The sequence below is a fragment of the Chelonia mydas genome, chromosome 1 (assembly GCF_015237465.2).
Source record: "Chelonia mydas isolate rCheMyd1 chromosome 1, rCheMyd1.pri.v2, whole genome shotgun sequence".
NCBI classification, from domain to species: Eukaryota; Metazoa; Chordata; order Testudines; family Cheloniidae; genus Chelonia; species Chelonia mydas.
The window spans coordinates 238048351-238068534 of NC_057849.1; the positions used below are offsets into that span (position 1 = coordinate 238048351).

The window sequence follows — 20184 nt, forward strand, 5'->3', positions numbered from 1 at the left end:
CTACTGTCCTCAAGTTTACAATGCAATTAAGTACCATTTTAAACATTAAATTAAAGTTTATCAGTTTTAATATGTTTCAATACATCTTAAAATAAGGGACAGGTGATCACCCTAAGGGACAAATCAATGAAATAAGGGATGGTCCCTGAAAATAAGGTACACACGGTCACCTTACCATAGATGTCACAAATCATGCAAATATAAACATTAAGAGAAGGAAAATAAAATAGCTGCTTTTTAAATGGTTGAAACTAGAGTTGAGCCCTTAAATCTAAACTTCCTGTCAGCTACAATTTCAGCAATGGTACTGAGTAAATTCCAGCTCCAAGTTTTTGTGACTGGCCTTTAGAGTACAGCCCCACCTCTAACCATCACACCTGAACTCATAATGCTATTGAGATGTGGCCCAATCAGCAACCACCACTCAGCCTGTCTCAATACATGAACAAACCTTTCTTGCCTTGGTCACTGTATCAGTTTCTCACTGCTAGGAAAAGACCAGTTCTTTGAAGAGAATCTCATAGTCATGTGAACAAGCAGCAAACAAGCCCTGCGATGTCTAATCAGGTAATTATTTCTTCCCCCCCCCCCCCCTCTTTTTTTTTTTTTTAAAGAACTTTGTGTTTTCAGGGGTTACAGCTGCAATACTGACAAGAGGGTCAAGCATCTTCTGTCTATTAAGACAATGGGTGTGGGCCCTCACCTATTCTGGCTGGTCACTAGTTTCTGGTAATGCCCTCCCCATTGGTCATTACAGTATATGAAATACGTTTTAGTATATTTTTTCTTTCCCTTTGACTTCCCATCACTAGATGAGCATGGTGCAGGCTGAGCAGCTATGCAGGGCTGTGCAGAGGAGGAGAGGCAGAAGGCAGCTGGCTGTCCTACCACTGGTAGGGACTCATGTCATTAGAGCCAGTGTGTGGGAGGAGGCAATCAGGCTGTAAATGCTGGCTCTTCTGAGGCTGATGCCAGAAGGCTAACAGGGCATGGTGGTCACAGGTGAAAGGATCTACAGGTGGGTATTACTATGCCTACTGCTTCTGCTATAGAACAATCACTTGGGTTGCAGACCTTACATAGCCCCAAAAATAGGGGTCCAAGCAACTGGTTGTTTTGTCTGTTGTTGAAGCCAGCCCTGGAAAGAGAAATCTGGGTTTAAACACTGGTGCTGAGAGTGAAGAAGGGAAAATGGGATCAGTGCACTGGTGGCAATGTGGTGATGGGTGGAGCAGGAAGAGAAAGGTCTGGTGCTCCAGTGGGGTGGTGGAAGTGAGAGGACTCTGAAGGTAGCGGTGATGGGGTGCTGTGGAGTGGGAGCTTGAATTTGGCAGCTGTATTGTGTGGGGAAGGAGGATAAAGGGCCAAAGTCGCCCGACAGGAAAAAAAAACCCTCTCATTGGAGTTATGCTACCCTGTGAAGGGGAATTTATCCAGAAGGAATTTAGTGCAGAGATGAGAGAATCAAGGTATGGCAATTCCAGCACCAGCAACTATCAGGATTCAGCAACCAATGGATGGAGTGTGTTGAGGGGCAGATGTTTGTTTGGCAGCCATGTTGTAGTAAATTATTGTGACTGGCATGCAAACTTCAGCCTGTTGGATAATCTTATTCATAAAAATAGGTAAAGTCTCCTTTCCCATCTTTACAGGAACATTTGCTGTAACTGGCTGGAGGGCAAACATTATTTGTGGGAGCCTGTCCAAATGCAATAACTCTGTAGTGAGCAATGCTTCTCCCCTACAGCCCCCCCCCCCCATCACAGCCCCAATCCCCATTGCACAAAAGGCTGATCTCTGCATTAGTCATATGGAATAATGAGCATAAAGACATCTGCCCCTAGAACATGGTTCCAGCACCCGCCCTTCTGTGCTGAACATAAGGCCCTAGTTCACTTCAGCATTTAGAAGCTTCAAGAAAGTGTTACCCAATACCAGCCACTTTCACTGACCTGATTCCTGGGTCTAGAATATATGTACCCAATCGAATGTTTCTTTAACAAAATGGAAAATATTAATATATCTTAGGAGGAAATGGCCCTTTCAACCTGGGGTTACTGAACCTGTAATTTTATTGGGGACCATATGTGTCTCCAATAGAAAATTAAAGATTCTGAGGCTGTCCTCTCGGCTGACTTGAAAAACTGACAACAAGAACATTTCAATTTTTGTTATAAACTATTAAAAATATATCCCCGTCTTAAATGTAAGCACTTTGGGCTTCTTTCTGCTACCCCTTCCAGAGAGGTGGCCTTTTGCTAAGATCATTTATATAAATTTAACATTCAGTATGTTCTGGTGACTTGCAGTGGGTATGGACTTAGTTAACGGGTGGGCATTTTCTGTTTTCCTGTTGTTTGAGTGCCAACAGTATGCTAATTTCTCTAACTGTGATCTCCAACTTCTATTACCTTATTAATGCATCAGTGGTTGTATTCTTGTGGTACAAAGTGACACCTGCTGGCCAGTTAAAATAACATTGTGTCTGAATTCCTGGCATGAATGAAATGCAGGGTGATCTCTGCAGGTGGTGAGGAGACATCTGCTGTGGGGTATCAGAACTCCTAACTGGCCTGCCCTTAGAACGTGGTGTACAATGGGTCCCAAAATAAGCAGTGTTCTCAACCTGCTTTTTACCATGGATGTGCCAGGATCTGCAAAGCAACTTTTTATACTAGATTTTCAAAATTATCATGAAAAATTACCAGCCCGGTCACAAAGTCTACTTGCTGCCCTTTGCCCTGGGCATGGTGATGAGAATGAAATTATTCATTAGTTGAGGGTGGCACGTTTTGTTGCCTCTGTCGGCTGAACTTACTGCACATACCTGCGGTTACTTGCAGTATTCCCCACAAGCTCCCTGGGTGCCATCCTCCCACCCCTCTCGATTTCAGGGACTCCCTGCAACCCCCACTTCTTCCACAGGCTCTATGTGCCCCCCACCTCCGCTCCCTCTCTGCCATGGGCTCTGTGTGCCCCCAGTTCCCGCTGCCTCCCCTGCTCCTCAGACGAGGCTCTCTCCCATTCTCCCCACCGCCTGCGGTTCTGTGTGCCCCCAATGCCAGGCGCTCAGGGCGCACCCCCATCACACCTCCCCCCCCCCATTGTCTGTGTTTCTATCTCGGCCAACAATGGTGACAAGGCTGCTCGGGGCGCCCTGACCACCGAGGTCCAGCCCGGGTAGGCCAGCCCCGCCAGGCCGCGCTGCCCTGTGACACCATGAGGGTCTCGGCCGGGGAGACGTCACCTCACCGCACTGTGACGCAAGAGGCTTTGTGCCACCCACGCTGTGGGGGTGGGGCTCTTTAGCCTCTACAGGCCTCGCAGCCGCCACCAGGGCGCAGGCGCGAGAGCTAGCCGGGGCAGCCGCGGGCGCGCGCCCCGCGCGGCCAGGCCAATGACCTCTACAGCAGGCTCCAGCGCCGGCTTGAGGCGAAGCTATTGTATAAAAACTACAGTACCCATCATGCCCCAGGACGGAAACCCCCTTTTCCGCCGGCGCTGAGCGGGAGCTTTGCATTCTGGGCAATGGAGTCCTCGAGCGTCCATGCAGCCGCCGCTTGGCCGGAGGTGGAAATAGAACGGCCACTTACCGTGATACCTTGCGCCCAGAGCCAGCGAACCGGCACCGCCTTCTGTGAGGCATGCTGGGAGCTGTAGTTTCCCCCCCCCCCCAACCCCCCGCGAGGGAGTCTGACTCCCTGATTGGGGCCCCCCGTTCTTATCTTCTGATTCGCGGCGGGGGAGGGGGGGGCGAGGAAGGGCTGCTCGCGGCGGCGGCGGCGGATGGGTCTGGGCAGCCTGCGCAGCGCGAGCACCGCTGCTGTGAGGCGATGGCGGCGCGGGGTCCCTTGGGCGCCGCCCCCGCGACCCCGCAGGGGCCTGGGCGGGGTGGCCCCCGGGGTGAGTGAGGTAAGAGCCCCGCTGGGCGCGCGCTGGGGGTTGCAGCCTGCGGGGGCAGATAATGGAGCGGGGTTGGGGGGGGGGTTACGGATCGTGCTGGCTCTGTCTGGTTCGAGGGCAAGAGCTCGGCTGGCTTCGCTGTTTGGTGGGGCTCGGCCGGTGGGTGAGGCCAAGAGGGTGAGCCCCCCCCCCCACAGGGATGGGGTGGGGGGTCCTAGTGGCCTGCGCAGGGAGTGGGACCGCTCGGCTGACTTCCTGACCGTGCCACGCACACTCCCCATGTCTGTGCCTCGGCTTCTCTAGCTGTGTCACAGGGGCCTCCGAAACCTCCCCCGCTGGTGCAGGTTTGTGAAGTGCTTTACGGTGTGAGCGGCTCCATACATACCGGTACAGTCTTTCCTGCGAAGCCGCCAGAAGCTCCAGTTATGGCAACGGGTAGGAGTAGGGCGCGTGATTTTTCTCTCCTGGTCCTGGGACAAGCAGAAATAGTTCATCGGTTTATTTGTATTTTTTAAAATCGTCACAAGAGGCTCCTCTAATTGTTGACTAAAAAATACACTAGATGAATATGTCCACAAAAACATAAGAATGGCGATACCAAAGGTCCATCTAGCTCAGTGTCCTGCCTTCTGACAGTGGCCAATGCCAGGTGCCCCAGAGGAATGAACAGGTAATCGTCAAGTCAGGGGTCGGCAACCTTTTAGAAGTGGTGTGCCGAGTCTTCATTTATTCACTTCCATTTAAGGTTTCGTGTGCCAGTAATACATTTTAACGTGTTTCAGAAGGTCTCTCTCTATAAGTCTGTATATTATGTAGCTAAATTATTGTGGTACGTAAAGTAAACAAGGTTTTCAAAATGTTTAAGAAGCTTCATTTAAAATTAAATTAAAATGCTGATCTTACGCCGCCGGCTGGCTCAGCCCGCTGCCAGCCTGGGGTTCTGTTCACCCAGGCCGGCAGTGGGCTGAGCGGGGCCAGCGGCCGGGACCCCAGGCCGGCAGTGGGCTGAGCGGCTCAGCCTGCTGCCACTCAGCCCGCTGCTGGTCTGGGGTTTCGTCTGCTGGCTCCTGCCAGCCAGGGTCCCGGCTGCCGGCCCCGCTCTGCCCACTGCCAGTCTGGGATCCCGGCCCTGCCCACATAGAGTGGGTGCCTACATTCTTTCTCCCTGGTTCTAGCCCATTCTCTTCCTCTCTCTCTGCACTGAGCTGAGAGTGGGAGTGCACTGAGCACAGGGCTGGGGGTGAAGGAGCAGGCTGAGGGTTGGGGTGTAGGGTCTGGCCAGAAGCTAGAATGAGGGAGGGGGCTCAGGGTTGGGGCAGGAGGTTTGGGTGTGGAGTGCTTACCTGGGCAGCTCCCATTTGGTGCGAGGGGTGCAGGTAGGAATGGGGGTGGTGGTGCAGGAGCTCCTGTTTGGTGCTCAGGGTGGGGGTGAGAATGTGAGGGGTGCAAGAGTCAGGGCATGGGGTGTGGGGGGGCTGGGTATGCGTGTGGGGGGGCTGGAGTCAAGGCTGGGGTCATGGGGGGTGCAGGGGTCAAGGCAGAGGGCTGAATGTGTGTGAGGGGGCTGCTGGGGTCAGGGCAGAGGGCTGGGGGTGTGTACTAGGGTTGTGGGGGTGCTCCCAGCACCCTGCCCAGAGTGGCTCATGGCAGGGGGCTGGAGGGGATATTCCCTGATTCCACCCATCTTCTTCAAGGCTCGGAGGGCTCTAGGGCTCTGCCTCTCCCCCTCCCTCACAAGAGTCATCAGCTGATCAGTGGCAGGGAGGGAGAGGAGGAGGAGCAGGAACCCAGCATGCTGGGGGCAGAGGTGAGGGAGGGGGGGACCTTGCCTGCTGGACCAAGCTTCTTCACCCTGCCCCCGCTGGCGGTGGGGGGGTGGGGTGGAGAAGAGCGGGCCGGGGCGGGCAGGATTTTTAATGGCACGCTGCTGCCTGCTGGGGTCCCAGCCTGGGTTCGGCAGTGGGCTGAGCGGGGCCGGCGGCTGGGACCCAGCAGCTAGCCGTGTGCCATTAAAAATCTGCTCACTTGCCGTCTTTGGCATGTGTGCCATAGGTTGCCGACACCTGCATCAAGTGATCCATCCTGTTGCCCATTCCCAGCTTCTGGCAAACAGAGGCTTGGGACACCATCCCTGCCTAGCCTGGCTAATAGCATTGATAGACCTATTCTCCATGAACTTTTCTACTTCTTTTTTGAACCCTGTTATGGTCTTGGCCTTCACAACATCTTCTGGCAAAGAGTTCCACAGGTTGACTGTGCATTTGTGTGAAGAAATATTTCCTTTTGTTTGTTTGACTCGTAGCTTGTACCAGGAGGAGAGGGAGGCAGGTCACAAGTCATGGGGGGGCAGTGGCTCCTGTCCTGATCCTGTTTTGTAGAGCAGAATTCTAACAGGGATGCTGGAACGCGTTCACTCACTGTCTGCCCCTTAAGGAACATATAGATGTTAATGAACGGCGCTCTTTAAAATGCCTCTCAGTGCTCTGCTGTGGTTGCTGGGCTGTTCTAATGCAATCTGATGGCTGCTTCTATGCAGCCCCTAGTGCAACCTGAACTGTGCACTAAATAGTGGATGGGCACTGGTGCCACTGTCATGTGTCATGCATTCAGACACATTAACAGCTGTGAACTGTCCATAGAACTGGGCTGAAGGTAACTGTAGCTCGCTCTGCTTTTATTTTCTCACCTTTCTGACCGAATCAATGCCCCATTGACAGAACTTATGCTGGATTGCAGGAAGCCCCAAATAGCCACCTACTTTGCATGTTCCTAAAGCTGGCTCTGGGCAAGATGCTCTGGGAGAGGGGCAGCCAGACTCCTGGGTAGTCAACTGGATATAGGGTACACATGGCAGCTTGTTTTCTGAAGGAGCTTTTGATCTGGGACTGGCAAGTATAATGTAGTCATGCTTCTGGACCATCTTATCTCTATTCTCCTTGATTTCTGTAAGAGCAGAACATGGTGCAATCCAAATCAGTTTGCATCACTCTGCCATAATAAGGAAAAGCCAGTGATGGGTTGGAACCACAGAGATGGGATCTATTCACTTAGCCCCTAATTGGGAGATATGGACCTGGTGGTGTTGGGGTGCAGACTCATTTCTGTTAATAACACATGCGACTCTTTTATATAGGCTTCTCATCCACAGATCTCAAAGTGCTCACAAAGGTAAGTATCATTAGCCCTATTTGACAAATACAGAAGTTGAGGCACAGATGATGGCCAGCCTGACACAGAAGATCAGTGGCAGAGTCAGGAATGAAGCCAGGACTCCTGACTTCCAGAAACTGGACTACGTTGCCTCCCTTTAATTACACATGTTGGCATTTTCTTTCTGAAGGTGGGGGAGGGGTAGCCTGTTCTGGCATGTGAGATTGGATGAGTGTTATTGCATGGGATAGGTTGGGAATAATACTCCTTCTTAGCTTTCATTTTTTTTTCCACCATTGGATTTTTTAGGAGCAGCTGGTCACTTTATTTAAAAAAAGAACAAAAAAAACCAAACCTTTGTTCTTCCTTTCTCTCTCTCTCTTTTTTTTTTTTTCCCAGTGCTGTGGTAATTGCTATAAATTTGTTTATGTTGCAGAGTCCTCCGACCTTTGGGTTCCTGTTTGACATTGATGGAGTGCTTGTTCGGGGCCGCTATGTGATTCCTGCTGCCCAGAAGGCCTTCCGGAAACTGATAGACTCTAATGGACAGCTCCGGGTGCCAGTAGTCTTCGTGACAAATGCTGGGAATTGCTTACAGCATGTCAAGGCCCAGGAACTCTCCGATGCTCTGGGCTTGGAGGTAACAAGAGAATCAACCTCCTCTGTCCTGGGGCATTGGGTGGAGGCCTTGGGTTTTAAATTGAAATTACACAGGTAAAAAGACGCTGAGTACATGTGCGGGAGACTCTTCATTTGGACAGCAGAAATCCTGTGTCCCCCTAGCAGGAGCTCAGTGAGAATTCATTGTCGTCAGTCATTCACTTTATATAACGTTCTTCAGCACTATAGGATTGGAAAACCAAAGCTAAAAGAAGAACCCAAGTTTAGTCAAAATTAGAAACTAAGCATTTAAATAGCAAGAGAGCCAGTTAGAGGCCCTGGGGAAATGAGTTCTTGTGCAATGTATAGCTGGTCACTTGAAACTGGTCTGAGATCACATTTCATACACACTGGCAAACAGCCATCAGCTGGGGACAGTGTGCTGACTAGTTGTCAAAAGACTTCGTGTCCCAGCTTCACTTCCCTGAGCTGGCCAGTCACCTATCCCAGTGTCTGTAACTGAAAATATCATGTCTGAGCTGGAGGAAGGAGATATTTTACTGCTACAAAACAAGTCCAAATGTAGCTGCACAGCTGACATCAGCACTGCCTTGCTGCCAGTTCTGTCCTTACCATTGAGCTAATTCATCCACATGTTTCTTGTATAGGAGTAGCAGGTAAGACCCAGTGGAGCAAGGTAGCCAGGCATACTCTCCAACTTAGAATTCTGGGGCAATCGAATCAGCCCATTGAGTCCAAAGATTTAAAGCTGTTCAATCCAGACTAGTTCTCAAAGCTGTGTTTTAATTCACCAGGCTCAGAAGGATAGTGGCTGAATATTTAGACTAAGCGCCTCTGGGCAGGCCCTATGTGTTCAGTCCCTACACTGCCAAGCACCCCAGTGTTTCGATCTAAATGATGATGGTCCCTAGTTCATTAGACATCTGGGTCTGGTAAGAAGGCCATCAAAAGATGGTGCTGGATTGATTCTAGGCCAGGATATTCAGTGGGATGGAACATGTGGAGGCCTTGCTCTCAGAGGTCTAGCTCCACTTCAGAATTTGCTCCTAGTGCCATGGTGAATAGCATACAGTGGAGAAGAGAGTATTATCTGTGTGCATGTTGGTTTGGGTGGTGGTTGTGGATGCAGAGTTCTTCTCTGTGTTGGCTTAACCAGCTGGAACTTGGCCTGTGGCTGTGGGTTTCCCTGATCATCCACCTCAGTGTGGGCTGGTGTTTTCATTTTTTTCCTACAAATGAAATGAGGGGAAAGTGGGTAACAGCTGAATGCTGTGTGGAGAATGGAAAGAGCTTCCATCCTGCTGACCCTGTGGTCTCTTCTTCTTCCTGCAGGTGTCTCCAGAGCAAGTGATCCTCTCCCACAGCCCCCTGCGTCTCTTCCATCAGTTCCATGAGAAGTGTATGCTGGTGTCTGGGCAGGGTCCGGTGGAGGAGAATGCCAGGAAGTATCCTTTGCAGTTCTGAGGCTGTGGACCCTGCTTGTCCCATCAGAGCTTCACAACTGTGCTGTGCTGGCCATGCCTGGGGAGCAGTGATATCTGGATACGTACTGGGATACTCGTGTGGCCATCCTGCGGGAGGTGGGGGAGCAGAAAAAGGTCTTTTGATTTATTCTGAGCACCTTATGGGGAGGGGACACTTTGGACTATGTTGCAGTCTGTCTTCTGGATGCACCCTTGTAGTCTGTTTTGTTTCTTGCATTGACTGGGTTCATTACAGCCCATGCTTCGTGCCTCCCTTTTACTGTGATTGGTGCAAGACTCCTAGCTTCTGTAATCTTTTATAATGCAGTCCATGCCAGGCAGCAGTCGGGCATATTATAGGCAAGTGCTGTGCAATCTTTTCTTATGCAATTTTGTCCGTGTACTCTTCTCCTCTCTCCCTGGCTCCCCCAACTCTGCTGATGCGTCTGATCTCTAACGCCCTGTGCTGCTCCAAATCTAGAACCCACCCACAAAAGCTTTGCCAAAATATATCTGTTCTATTCTGACCAATAGCTACCAGTGCTGTTTAACAGGTCAGAGAATTTCCCTGTGTTATGCAGGGTCATACTAGATGATGACAATGGTTGCTGGACTTAATATCTATGAATCTATTCCACCTCTGCTGCACCTGTCTGGTTACCAGAGACTATTGATGGGTAAGCTTCTTTCATAGATCCCAAGGTCGGAATGGATCATTGTGATATAGCCCAGGGAAGGGCAAATTTTTTGGCCTGAGGGCCACGTCAGGTTTCAGAAATTGTATGGCTGTGCCTCCCCAAAAAGCCAGGCATGGCCCAACCCTCCCTGTTCCCTGACTGCCCCCCACTGCCCCATCCAAGCCCTCCTCTCATTTCTGACTGCCCCCCCAGGACCCCTGCTTCATCCAACCACCCTTCTCACTGACCACCCCTGCCCCTGACTGCCCCTGGGACCTCTACCCCCATTCAACCCGACCCCATCCAAACCCCTCCCCGCCCTTACCGTTCTGCCTGGAGCACGGTGGCTGGCAGTGCAACAGCCGCGCCACCCGGCTGGAACCAGCCACGCCACTGCGCAGCATAGAGCACTGGGTCAGGCCGGGCTCTGCAGCTGCACTGCACCAGGAGCTCACAGCCCCGCCGCCCAGAGCTTTGCGCTGGCGGCGCAGTGAGTTGAGGCTGTGAGGAAGGGGGAACGGCAGGGGAAGGGCCAGGGGCAAGCCTCCTGGGCCAGGAACTCGGGGGCTGGGCAGGACGGTCCCGCGGGCTGGATGTGGCCCGCAGGCCGTAGTTTGCCCACCTCTGATCTAGCCCGATCTGTATAACACAGGCCATGGAACTTCCCCAAAATAATTCTTAGAACATTTTTTTTTTTTTTTTTTTTAAAGCAAAAGATCCAATCTTGATTTATAAATCGTCAGTGACGGAGACTCCTCCATGTGTTCTCTTGCACGAGTTTATCCACAGGCTTTTCCTTTTTAACCTTTAGACCTACTAGGCCACACTGCGTTGATGTAGGCACATGCTATTCCACTGAAGTCAGTGAATTTGCACCCTTACCAGGTCTGAATCTGCAGCCCTCCTATTCTAGTGTTTCTGAGAGTCACTGTCCTGCTGTGCTTTGGAGACTTGAGACTTCCGAAGTTGCCGTGAATGGATTTGTTCTGAATTGTCATCTCTGGTGCTGTGGGATGGTCTTCCAGTAATGTCCTGAATCAATATTGGACTTCAAGCAGACTCTGTAGGGGAAGGAAATCACCCAGCTCTTATAGGGTAATGGGATTTCCAACTTTGGGGTGAGCTGTTCAAAATCATCTACATGACTTCGGAGCAGAAGTCCTATTGAAAGTCACTGAGACTTGTGCTTCTAAATTCCTTATGGGCTGATTTACAAAAGCACCTAATCTATAAAGAGCAGGCTCTATTTCCTTCCTTGACTGTCTGAAACAGTATGGGGTTCCGGAATGTGGTTACCATACAGGATGTGAGGAAGGCATTTCCCCTGCTGGACATGGTTGATCAAAGCCGTAGACCAAAGGAGCTGGTAAATATCAACCTGTCTGTGAGACTGAGTGACCTGGGATTATAGCATTTGTATGTTATGGCCTTTGATAGAATAGCTGCGAGATCATCTATAACTAGCCCTATTTACGCCATTCATTAGAGTGACTCTTGCTGGGGGAGGTTGGGATTGTTACTGAGCTCCCTGGAGGTCTGCATTCTCACACAGCTCTCTGCAATGGCCTCTGCTGGAAGAGGCTAGAGCTGCAGTAGCTTTGACATACCCACTTCCCCACAGTATTTCTTCACTGTTCCCTAGTGTTTACAACCAAGATTCATTTTTTTCAAGAATGATTAGTGATTTTTTTTTTCTTTTTTTTTTGGTGGGGTGGATGTGGGGTGGCCAATTTAAGACTTCTTAAAGGGGCCCGACTTTCAGCAAGTATTGAGCACCCATCTGAAAAATCAGAACCTTGAAGGCTTCTAAATGTGGGCTTCCAAAATGAGTAGTCATTCCGGAAATTCTTGGCTCTCATCTTTACTAACACATTATGTCAATACCAAATGTGTTTAGTTTTGTATTATTAACCCAGCCTTGCTTGTTTTTTCTGGCAGCCTCCTCTGACCACTGACTTCCCTACCATAGAAGGTAAGTGCTATGCTTTCTCCATGTGTGTACTATTATCCTGCTTGCTGTTCAGCCAAGCCAGCTGGATAGCCGTTTAGTGACAGGACACCTGACGGAATGACTGATTCAGATGCTGTAGTACACACTGTTTATCTGTCCCCTTCCAGAAGAAGTATATTGTAGTGGACCGAGTGCTTTTTATTTTATTTGTTGAATGGGTGGCTGTTCTGAACTTCCATGTACAGTATCTCTTAAATGTTTCAGGGATAATTCTGTTTGGGGAGCCGGTCCGGTGGGAGACGAGCCTGCAGCTGATTATCGATGTCCTCTTGAGCAACGGGAACCCTGGGGCAGAGCTGGCAGCAGTGCCATATCCCCATATACCTGTCCTTGCCTGCAACATGGATCTTTTGTGGATGGCAGAAGCCAAGATGCCAAGGTGAAAAACATATTTGTTAAGGTCACTTTTTGCCTAGTTTATTTAGCTACCCTGTTGATGATCTCTGCTTGAGACCTAATCTACATCATCTCTGTAATGTGGCTAGGAGACCTTTTAGTGGGGTTACAGTATATATTTGTTTCTTTAATGTTGTCTGAAAGGGTGGCACTATTTGGAGAGACCTCGAAGTTACATTGGGAACTTGGCCCAATTTTGAAAATATTGGTCCTTTTTAAATTTAGTTGCTTAAGTCCGAGTAGATACTCAGGTACTGCTAAACCCAACAACCTTCATACTTAGCAAGGATGGCTTTCTGCATCAAGGACTATGATTACGGTGACTTCACAGTTCTGAAGGTCAACCCTTTTTGGGTTGTTGAGACAACAAAAAAATGGGCACTTTTTATTTAAGTGCAAAAAGCCTCTTCTCTTCTTTCCTTTTTGCATAAACTGGGCCATCTGGTTGAATTCATTTCACACCTTTCCAAAAGATCCACCACCCTGGAGTCAAGCCTAAGCACCAGACATCTCATCCCAAATGGAAAATTTAATAATAATAAAAAAAGCAGAAGTTGGCCCAGTATGCAACTTGGATACATGTCTGCAGCTGCTGGTGTCTCTAAGCCATTCATATGTCTGAGGGTAGATTTTTATTCCAATGTCTAGTAGTTAGTAAGATGGTCTCAAACAATGAGGAACACATGAGATAAGCATGAGAATCAACATGTCATGCACACTTTTTGGAGGGGCTTCTGTATTGGGGGGTGGGTAGATTCTCTGCAAGTTTAATATCCAAGTAAATTAAAAAGAATGGATGTTTCAGAGGTGTAAGGTTAAGGGAATGGCAAGGTGGGGACTTCTGTTCTGTCTTCAAGTTATTTGCATGTAGGTGTGGATCAGGGTTTCATCTCTCTTGGGAGATAATCATAGCCGTAAGATGGATAATGGCTTTTGTGCAAATGTCAAAGGGCCAGGGGGCACCGTTGACACTTTTTTCTGGGGCAGATTTGGCCATGGCACCTTTCTTGTCTGCTTGGAGAACATCTACAAAAAAGTGACTGGCAGGGAGCTGAAGTATGAGGCCCTGATCGGCAAACCCAGCATTGTCACTTACCAATACGCTGAGTATCTGATCAAACAGCAGGTGGAAAGACGAGGGTGGCCATCTTCCATCTGCAGGCTCTATGCTGTTGGGTAAGATACCTCTTCCTGTGTGTTTCCTTAGGGGCCTTCAGCCCTATTTTTTGTGGCAGAGTTCTATGAGGAATTACTGAACGAACGAACAAACAAACAAAAAAAACACTTCCTGAGGCATTTCTGGAGCTTCCTATTCTAAATGCTGATCTGAACTGCATTAGGACAAAAGGTCACTAATCCATGGCTCCCTGCATCTCCATAGACATGGAATAGTCAGCCTGCTTGAGTCACTGCTGCAGGATGTGGTTGAGATACATAGCATACCTCTGGAATTTCAAATCAGTGTAATAGCATCAACCAGCCAGTAACTGCATTTTAAAGCCACTTCAGACAAGGCCCATCAAACATTCTTTGGGGGCGGAGGGGGGAACAAGAAGGAATATCTTCCTCGTAACCAGCATTGTGCAAAGGGCTGGACTCAGGGCTGTTATCATGTTCCTCTCAAGCATCTGGCATTGGCTGCTGCTAGAGTTGGTGTGCTGGATTAGACAGGCCACTGATCTGACCTGCCCAATTCTATGTAAGTACCTGACTCTAGCTCATTCCTTGCCTCCCCCCACCCACCTTTATGCTGGACCCATCCCAGCCTGCCTATGCTTAAGTCAAACTTGTGAAATAACTGATTTTCCCTCATCTGATGGCCATGCACAGGGATAATCCAATGTCTGACATCTACGGTGCAAACTTCTACAACAGCTACATCAAAGCTGCGGGTCAGGCCCGTGCCCAGGCTGAGGTGAAGAAGAGTGTGGGGATGGCGGATCCCCGGAGCGAGGGCCATTCAGAGCTGAGGAAGGATTTGTATGTCTCGTTGGAGAGTTGCAAGTCAATTCTGGTCTGCACTGGGGTCTACAATCATCACGGAGATGTGCCTACTGACCCACATGAGAGCGTGATGGAGACTGTGTTCCATGGGCACCGGGACTTCCGCTTTGACCCTAGCCTAGTGGAAGCATCTTATGTGGTGGAGGATGTGAATGAAGCTGTGGAGCTTGTCTTTAAGAAGGAGAATTGGAGCCAGGAGTGAAATGGGAGTGGCAAAATCTAGTCATCAAGGTTCGGGAGGGGAGGATTGGGATCTCCAAGCCTAACTTGTCCTAAAGTGGGGGAAAAAATTCCCAGTGCATTTTGGGGCCTGATGTTAAACGTCCCTTGTCTTAATATCAGTTGGTCAGTCTATTGTTGTTACTAGCAGGGTATCAATCTTAATCTGGCCAGGTCCATGTTTACACACTGCTGTTGCTCCTGTGCATTAAACTGTAATGGGGACAGGATGGTATAGATCATCCTTGACACCTCTGCCCCCATGTTTTTGTGAAGCTCTGGTCAACTAGAGTCCTTTCCTCTTTCAAACCCCCTCAGTGCTTGAGAGGCTTATCCCTGTTACACAGGGTCGGGGGAGGTGGACGGAAGCATCACAGACCCATGCATCAGTTCTGTCCTATACAAACCTTTAAGTAGGATGTAAGTGGAGCCTGGCCTCTGTACTGACCCTCTGCCTGGGGTGAAATTGATAATGAAGGGTTAATGTCTCTTCCAAATGTGCTTTGATGCCCTGGCCTGCTAACTACCCCTGTTTGTCTGGGGATTGAGAGTGCACATAGTGTTGTCTTGATATAGCACCTGGGTTCTCATTGGCCTTGTGCTGGATCAGAAACTTTGCCTCTTGCATCCTCGCCTCTCTTTCGTGGCTCCCTAGCAACATAAGCTGTGGTAGTTTAGCTCATAGGAAAGCCTAGGCAGCCATAGCAACTTGGTGCAGTGCCAAAGGTGGAATTAAAATCATCTCGTAACTTAAACACGTTTTCTGATTGCCAACAGCCCTCTCCCACTTCCTAAGGGGGAGCACAAGCAGCCTTGCTCCAAAGATGCCTAGGAATTAACCTGGGCTTATAAACTACCACAGGCAAGGAAGCAGCATTTTGCAGCAGCACTAAGTTGTGAAGCCCTAATAGGGTCAGTGGGGATACCAGAATGGACCCTTGCACCATCTATAAGAGTGACGAAACCTCCCCTACTGTGCCCTCTCCCCCATTGGTTCTGCTTCCAGGGAGGGTCCCTGGGAACTAGGTCAGTAGCTCAAGCCCGCCCTGCATTGCTGGATGCTGTGATAGGTCACCCATTTACTTAGGCAGAGCTGTTTAATTGCCCTTTGGGAGAGGAGCCATAAACATCAGCCAAAGGTAGGGCCTCTGGCCATTCCTAGTTTTGGTCTCTGGGCTTTTTAAATGCAGAACTTTTTTTCCTAGATGTAGTTTGCTCCTCAGGGATGCCTGTAAACTCTAATTCTCTTTCCCTTTTCTTCCTCTCCCCAAATTGCAGAGAAGTGCTCTCCAAAGTTGTCAGTGCTACTCCTGGATTGGCTAGCAGCTTAATGCTGCTGCAGCAGTGCCCGACCCTGCTTTAACTTTGCTTCCAGTTTCTTAGCCCTTGTTGTTAGGGGAGAGTTTGAGGCCTGTCTGTTCATTAAAAATCATTAAGAATATCTGTGAAAATTTCTCAAGATGAAACTCAATGTGAATACTTACTCCTGCCATGAGTCCAGGGGCCTGGACTAGATGACCTTCCAGTCCTATGATTTTATGGAAGATGTCAGCTCAGAAACAGGTTAATTTTAATCCTTGAAAAAATTCATGTGATCCACCCTGGCACCACCACAAATGATTCTTGATATCAAGTGGAGAGGCCTGACTGATGTCTCTAGTTTTTGTGCACTTCTGTTGATATCACTGGAGTTACTGACTCACACCACTAAATGAGATCAGAATTCAGGGCCAGTGTCTCTTTGCAAACGTACCCATTTTAAGCAGCCACTCCTGCAGAGCATAAGCTGTGATCTTTTTATAAGTATATTTTGTTCTCAATTAAAATATCGGAGTTCAGGTTTGTTGATTTCCTGTGAGCACCTTTTTTTCCATAGCTCCTCTTTGGTAACACTGGATTAGCCTAGTAGGATTGTACAGGGTACCAGCCTCCTTCCTTCTACTTGAAACACTAATTTAGGGGGCTGTAGTCTCTGAAGCAAGCTGTGTATTCTGTCAGTGACCCTGCAAAGAGGTAGTGTGTGTGTCTCTTCTTCCCTTCTCCCCTTGGTTACTGTAATACTTTGGGGTATAATACAGACCAGTGAGGAGCTGTGTTACCACTTGACTAGTAACTTGGGGTGCCTCACAATACTTTGCTGCTGTAGCTTCCCACCTGAGGTCCTCACAAACAGCATGCAGGTCACACCTTGAGTGCCCATGTATAGCCACAGCCCTGGTCCAGCAGCTCTGACCCCAGCAGCCTGCCAGCAACACCAGCTTCTACCAGCTTTAGTCACTACTTGTAGGGCGATCCCAACACATTCCCAGTCCTAGATTTCCCCCCCAAAACATGTTCTGCACTGTCCAACCCTCTCCTGGACAGTCCAATATTTTATGTCAGTTACCCCTTTAAGGTGATCAACATCCAACAGTCTGCTACTTTCAATGAAGTTACCCAAACAATTCCACAACACTGGATTAGTTTTAAAGAATAAAATAAGTTTACTTACAAAGAGATTCAGTACAAGTAATGAGGCATTAAAGTTAGAAATGGTTACAAGAAAAAATAAAGATACAATGTTTTCTAAACTTCACCTTGAACCAACTCTGGTTTGTTAAATCCTTTCTGTACACTCACCAAACTCAGGCCAGGATCTGGTCACAGAAATCGAATGGCTGTATCTTTTGTTGTCTTAGGTGATGAAAGAGATGGATGTGTTACCCCAAAATCAGACCTAAAGCACTGCTGTAATGGCCTGTCTGTATCAGTAAATAGTCAGTTTTGGCTGGTTCAGGAGGTAACAGGAGATAGCTCAGAAATTGCCAGGATTTTACCAGGGGGCTTCTACTCAACCTGCGAGGAACTCCCCAGAACAGTCAGTTAACCCTTGGGAGGACACAGATACAGCCTTCTGCTTGAAGGATTGACACTTAAGCAGTAATTCTTCAAAAACAAAAAAATCTTTATTTTAACACAATATTTCCTAATACAATAACTCTAAACACATAATGAAAACACAGCAGATCTAAAATATAGATCAAAGAAATAAACCACCCCCTTTAACAAAGACATAAAATTCTGTTAGCACAGATGCATATTGAAGTACCCAAAATTGCAATATCCTGCAAATGGAAAACACCTCTAAATGGTTATGTTCTATTTGTGATAGCCAAATGCTGACCACGAGTTCTTAAACATTAAAACTATACATATAACAATAAAACACATACACAGTCATCCAGCTTTATTATTCCATACATACACCTTTATACATTACATAGAATATGTCCTTATGTTTACTACTTTAATGTTTCTTCATTTCAACTGGTCTTTCTGCTCTATCAAAATAGCATTAATATTAATTAAAGGTACTTTTCTGTTGCTTGCTTCTTAGTAATTTAGCTCTTTTAGTAGTCTTCCTTCTTTCCTGGTTCTAGCTACTCCAATACCATCTTCCCACACACACACCCCCCACTACCTTTTCTCTCTCACAACAAGCTAAAGCCTGTCAGTTTAGCTCCCTGCCTTATATACATATTTTGATCTGTTCTGACTGGTTGTTTCTTTAATCCCTATCATTATCAGCCAATCAGCTTCAAGCTCTTTCTCTGTCAATTATACTGGACCTGTTTGAAGACCTGTGTTCTGCCTAACCCCTCCTCTCAGGTTTTGGAGCGACCTTTGTATTGCCTCAGCCTGCCTGTTTGCTATTGGTTGACCAGACCTCCATTTTGGATTTCTCTGACTGTGACTGCTTACAACACCATTTTGTTTTCCCTAGCTCTAACCGCTTAAAACCATCTTTATTAACCATTTAAATTCTTATAACTATCAAACAAATTACACACTTATATGCACCTTAACCTTATGTTTCACTGTCACCACTCCAGTTTACTAATTCAAACAAGACCAAATCTCAATCACTTCCAACTTCAGCTAATGGGTGACAGAAGTAGGATTGGGCTCCCAATATGTAGAAACCTTCAGCTTGTAATAGTCAAAGAGCAGTTTGGGTCTGTTTCATCTGTTCAACACCCTCCCACTCCTTCCACCAAAAGTGACTGTTCTATTCAGCATCTATGTGCAAAGCCCATGGGTCCTCTGGCAGCTGGCTCCCACTGAGCAAAAGAAGTATTGCTTCAGAATGTTGGGCAATCCTGATGGTTGATTCGCTGAGGTGGTCACATGCTTTTAAGCATAAACTTGGCATCTTCTATCTGGCCTCCTTATTGAATGCTTAACCTAAGCATGAGGTTCATCTTTTCCCCCCTGGTAGTAGTGATCTAGGTTATGCTGTGGAAGCTGGTGGAAGTACTACTAGAAGTCACTACTGAAGCAATTAAATGGCAGAAAACTGGATGCCTCAGAAGACTGACAATAATGGGATGCAGAGTCTTTCAGCTCTAGCTGAATGGTTCAAATCAGCCTATCTCAGTGGTTCTCAAACTTTAACAACCCGCGAACCCCTTTCACGAAAATATCAACTCTCACGAAAACCCCTCCTAAAAATGAATATTTCCAGGGATTTTCTCCCTTACCTGAGCATAAATTATAGAAGCAGTGATCCTGGAAATAATTTGGGTTTTTCATGACAAGCTTATTACACACTATTATTATATTATTATTTATCATTACAGTATTAATTTTATTACATTATGAAAATGGCAACACTCTTCCAAGATTTCACTTTTGTTGCTCATATCACTTCAATTGAGCCTACATGTTTCATCAAGGAGTACCAGACATGAAACAGCATGAAGGTATTTAAGAAGCCAACTCAAATAAAGAGTTCCTCCCACAAGCATTCGGGTCTTGAGCAGTCCAAGCAAACAACACACGACTACAATAAAGCTTAAACTTGTTCTGCTAGTAAGTCATGGTCACGGGGCTCAGGCTGCCGGCCCCCACGCTCCGCAAGGCTCAGGCTGCTGGCGCCTGGGGTCCTCAGGAACAACTCTGTCCACCATTACAGAATTTTTTTCTGAGAACCCCCTGATACATGTTGTGAACCCCCAAGGGTTCACGAACCCCAGTTTGGGAACCACTGGCCTATATCGACAGTGACTGCAAGTTGTTAATTGCAGAAGCCTGTTCAATGGCCTTTATTAAATGAGTCTTGTCCTAGTGCACAAGAATATTATCACTAAAAACAACGTCTCTGCTGACAGTAAGCAACCTCCTGTGAGACCGGCAACAAAAAGAGCATGAACGTGAAGCCTGAACTTGTCTCTCATCCCTAGAAGCAAGCCTCCTGTGTCTGAGTTGAGGCACATTGGCAAGGCAGTGGAGGAAACTTCCAGAAAGGGCAGCTGTAGTGCATCTGTTACATAGCTAAAGAGAGGACTTCAGTGTTATGCCCCTATCTTTCACAAGCAATACATTAATCTAATAAAACAAAGACTAGTAAGAGAAAAAAAAATTCCCGCTTGTCAACTAGAATGGATAAAATGAGATAGCCGGCCTTTTTAACTTTCATTTTTTTGCCTCGGCCTAGGCTCAATTCTAAAACACGCCAGGCCTGTTATGACCTGTTTTATTCATAAATAAGTGCACGCACTAATTTAAAAAAAGTCTGGAGCATAATCATGGCATTTCACATTTTCATTAAAGGCTGTAATCATTTCAGTTTAACTCAGTAACAAATTGCTACATGTATGTACTGTCTATAGCAAAAATGACTGTACCCATGACTTTACAGTACAGAATGAGCACTTTGGTGACATATTTTCAGTGTTTGAAATAAATCAATTGAAATATC

General features: G+C 47.6%; 1 protein-coding gene across 3 annotated transcripts; it reads left to right on the plus strand.

Moving 5' to 3' along the window:
* The first annotated feature begins 415 nt into the window (after positions 1 to 415).
* HDHD5 (haloacid dehalogenase like hydrolase domain containing 5) lies at positions 416 to 20184 on the plus strand. 3 transcript variants are annotated; one of them, XM_043540232.1, is made up of 8 exons: positions 416 to 567; positions 7490 to 7693; positions 9007 to 9119; positions 11087 to 11180; positions 11753 to 11786; positions 12030 to 12204; positions 13209 to 13397; positions 14052 to 20184. In XM_043540232.1, the coding sequence occupies exons 1-8, from the start codon at positions 556 to 558 to the stop codon at positions 14425 to 14427; spliced, it is 1197 nt and encodes a 398-aa protein (XP_043396167.1). In that variant the 5' UTR covers positions 416 to 555; the 3' UTR covers positions 14428 to 20184. The 3 variants fall into 3 exon arrangements, with proteins under 3 accessions (XP_043396167.1, XP_043396162.1, XP_037733687.1); XM_043540227.1 differs by lacking the exon at positions 416 to 567 and adding an exon at positions 3480 to 3912 and having other exon boundaries at positions 14097 to 20184; XM_037877759.2 differs by lacking the exon at positions 416 to 567 and adding an exon at positions 3522 to 3912.

Bases quoted from the DNA above. Each gene is read 5' to 3' on its own strand.
- HDHD5 (XM_037877759.2), top strand. From the start codon at position 3,787: ATGGGTCTGGGCAGCCTGCGCAGCGCGAGCACCGCTGCTGTGAGGCGA. The intron at 3,913-7,489 runs GTAAGAGCCCCG...TTTATGTTGCAG, and splicing joins TGGCCCCCGGGGTGAGTGAG to AGTCCTCCGACCTTTGGGTT. The intron at 13,398-14,051 runs GTAAGATACCTC...GGCCATGCACAG, and splicing joins TGCAGGCTCTATGCTGTTGG to GGATAATCCAATGTCTGACA.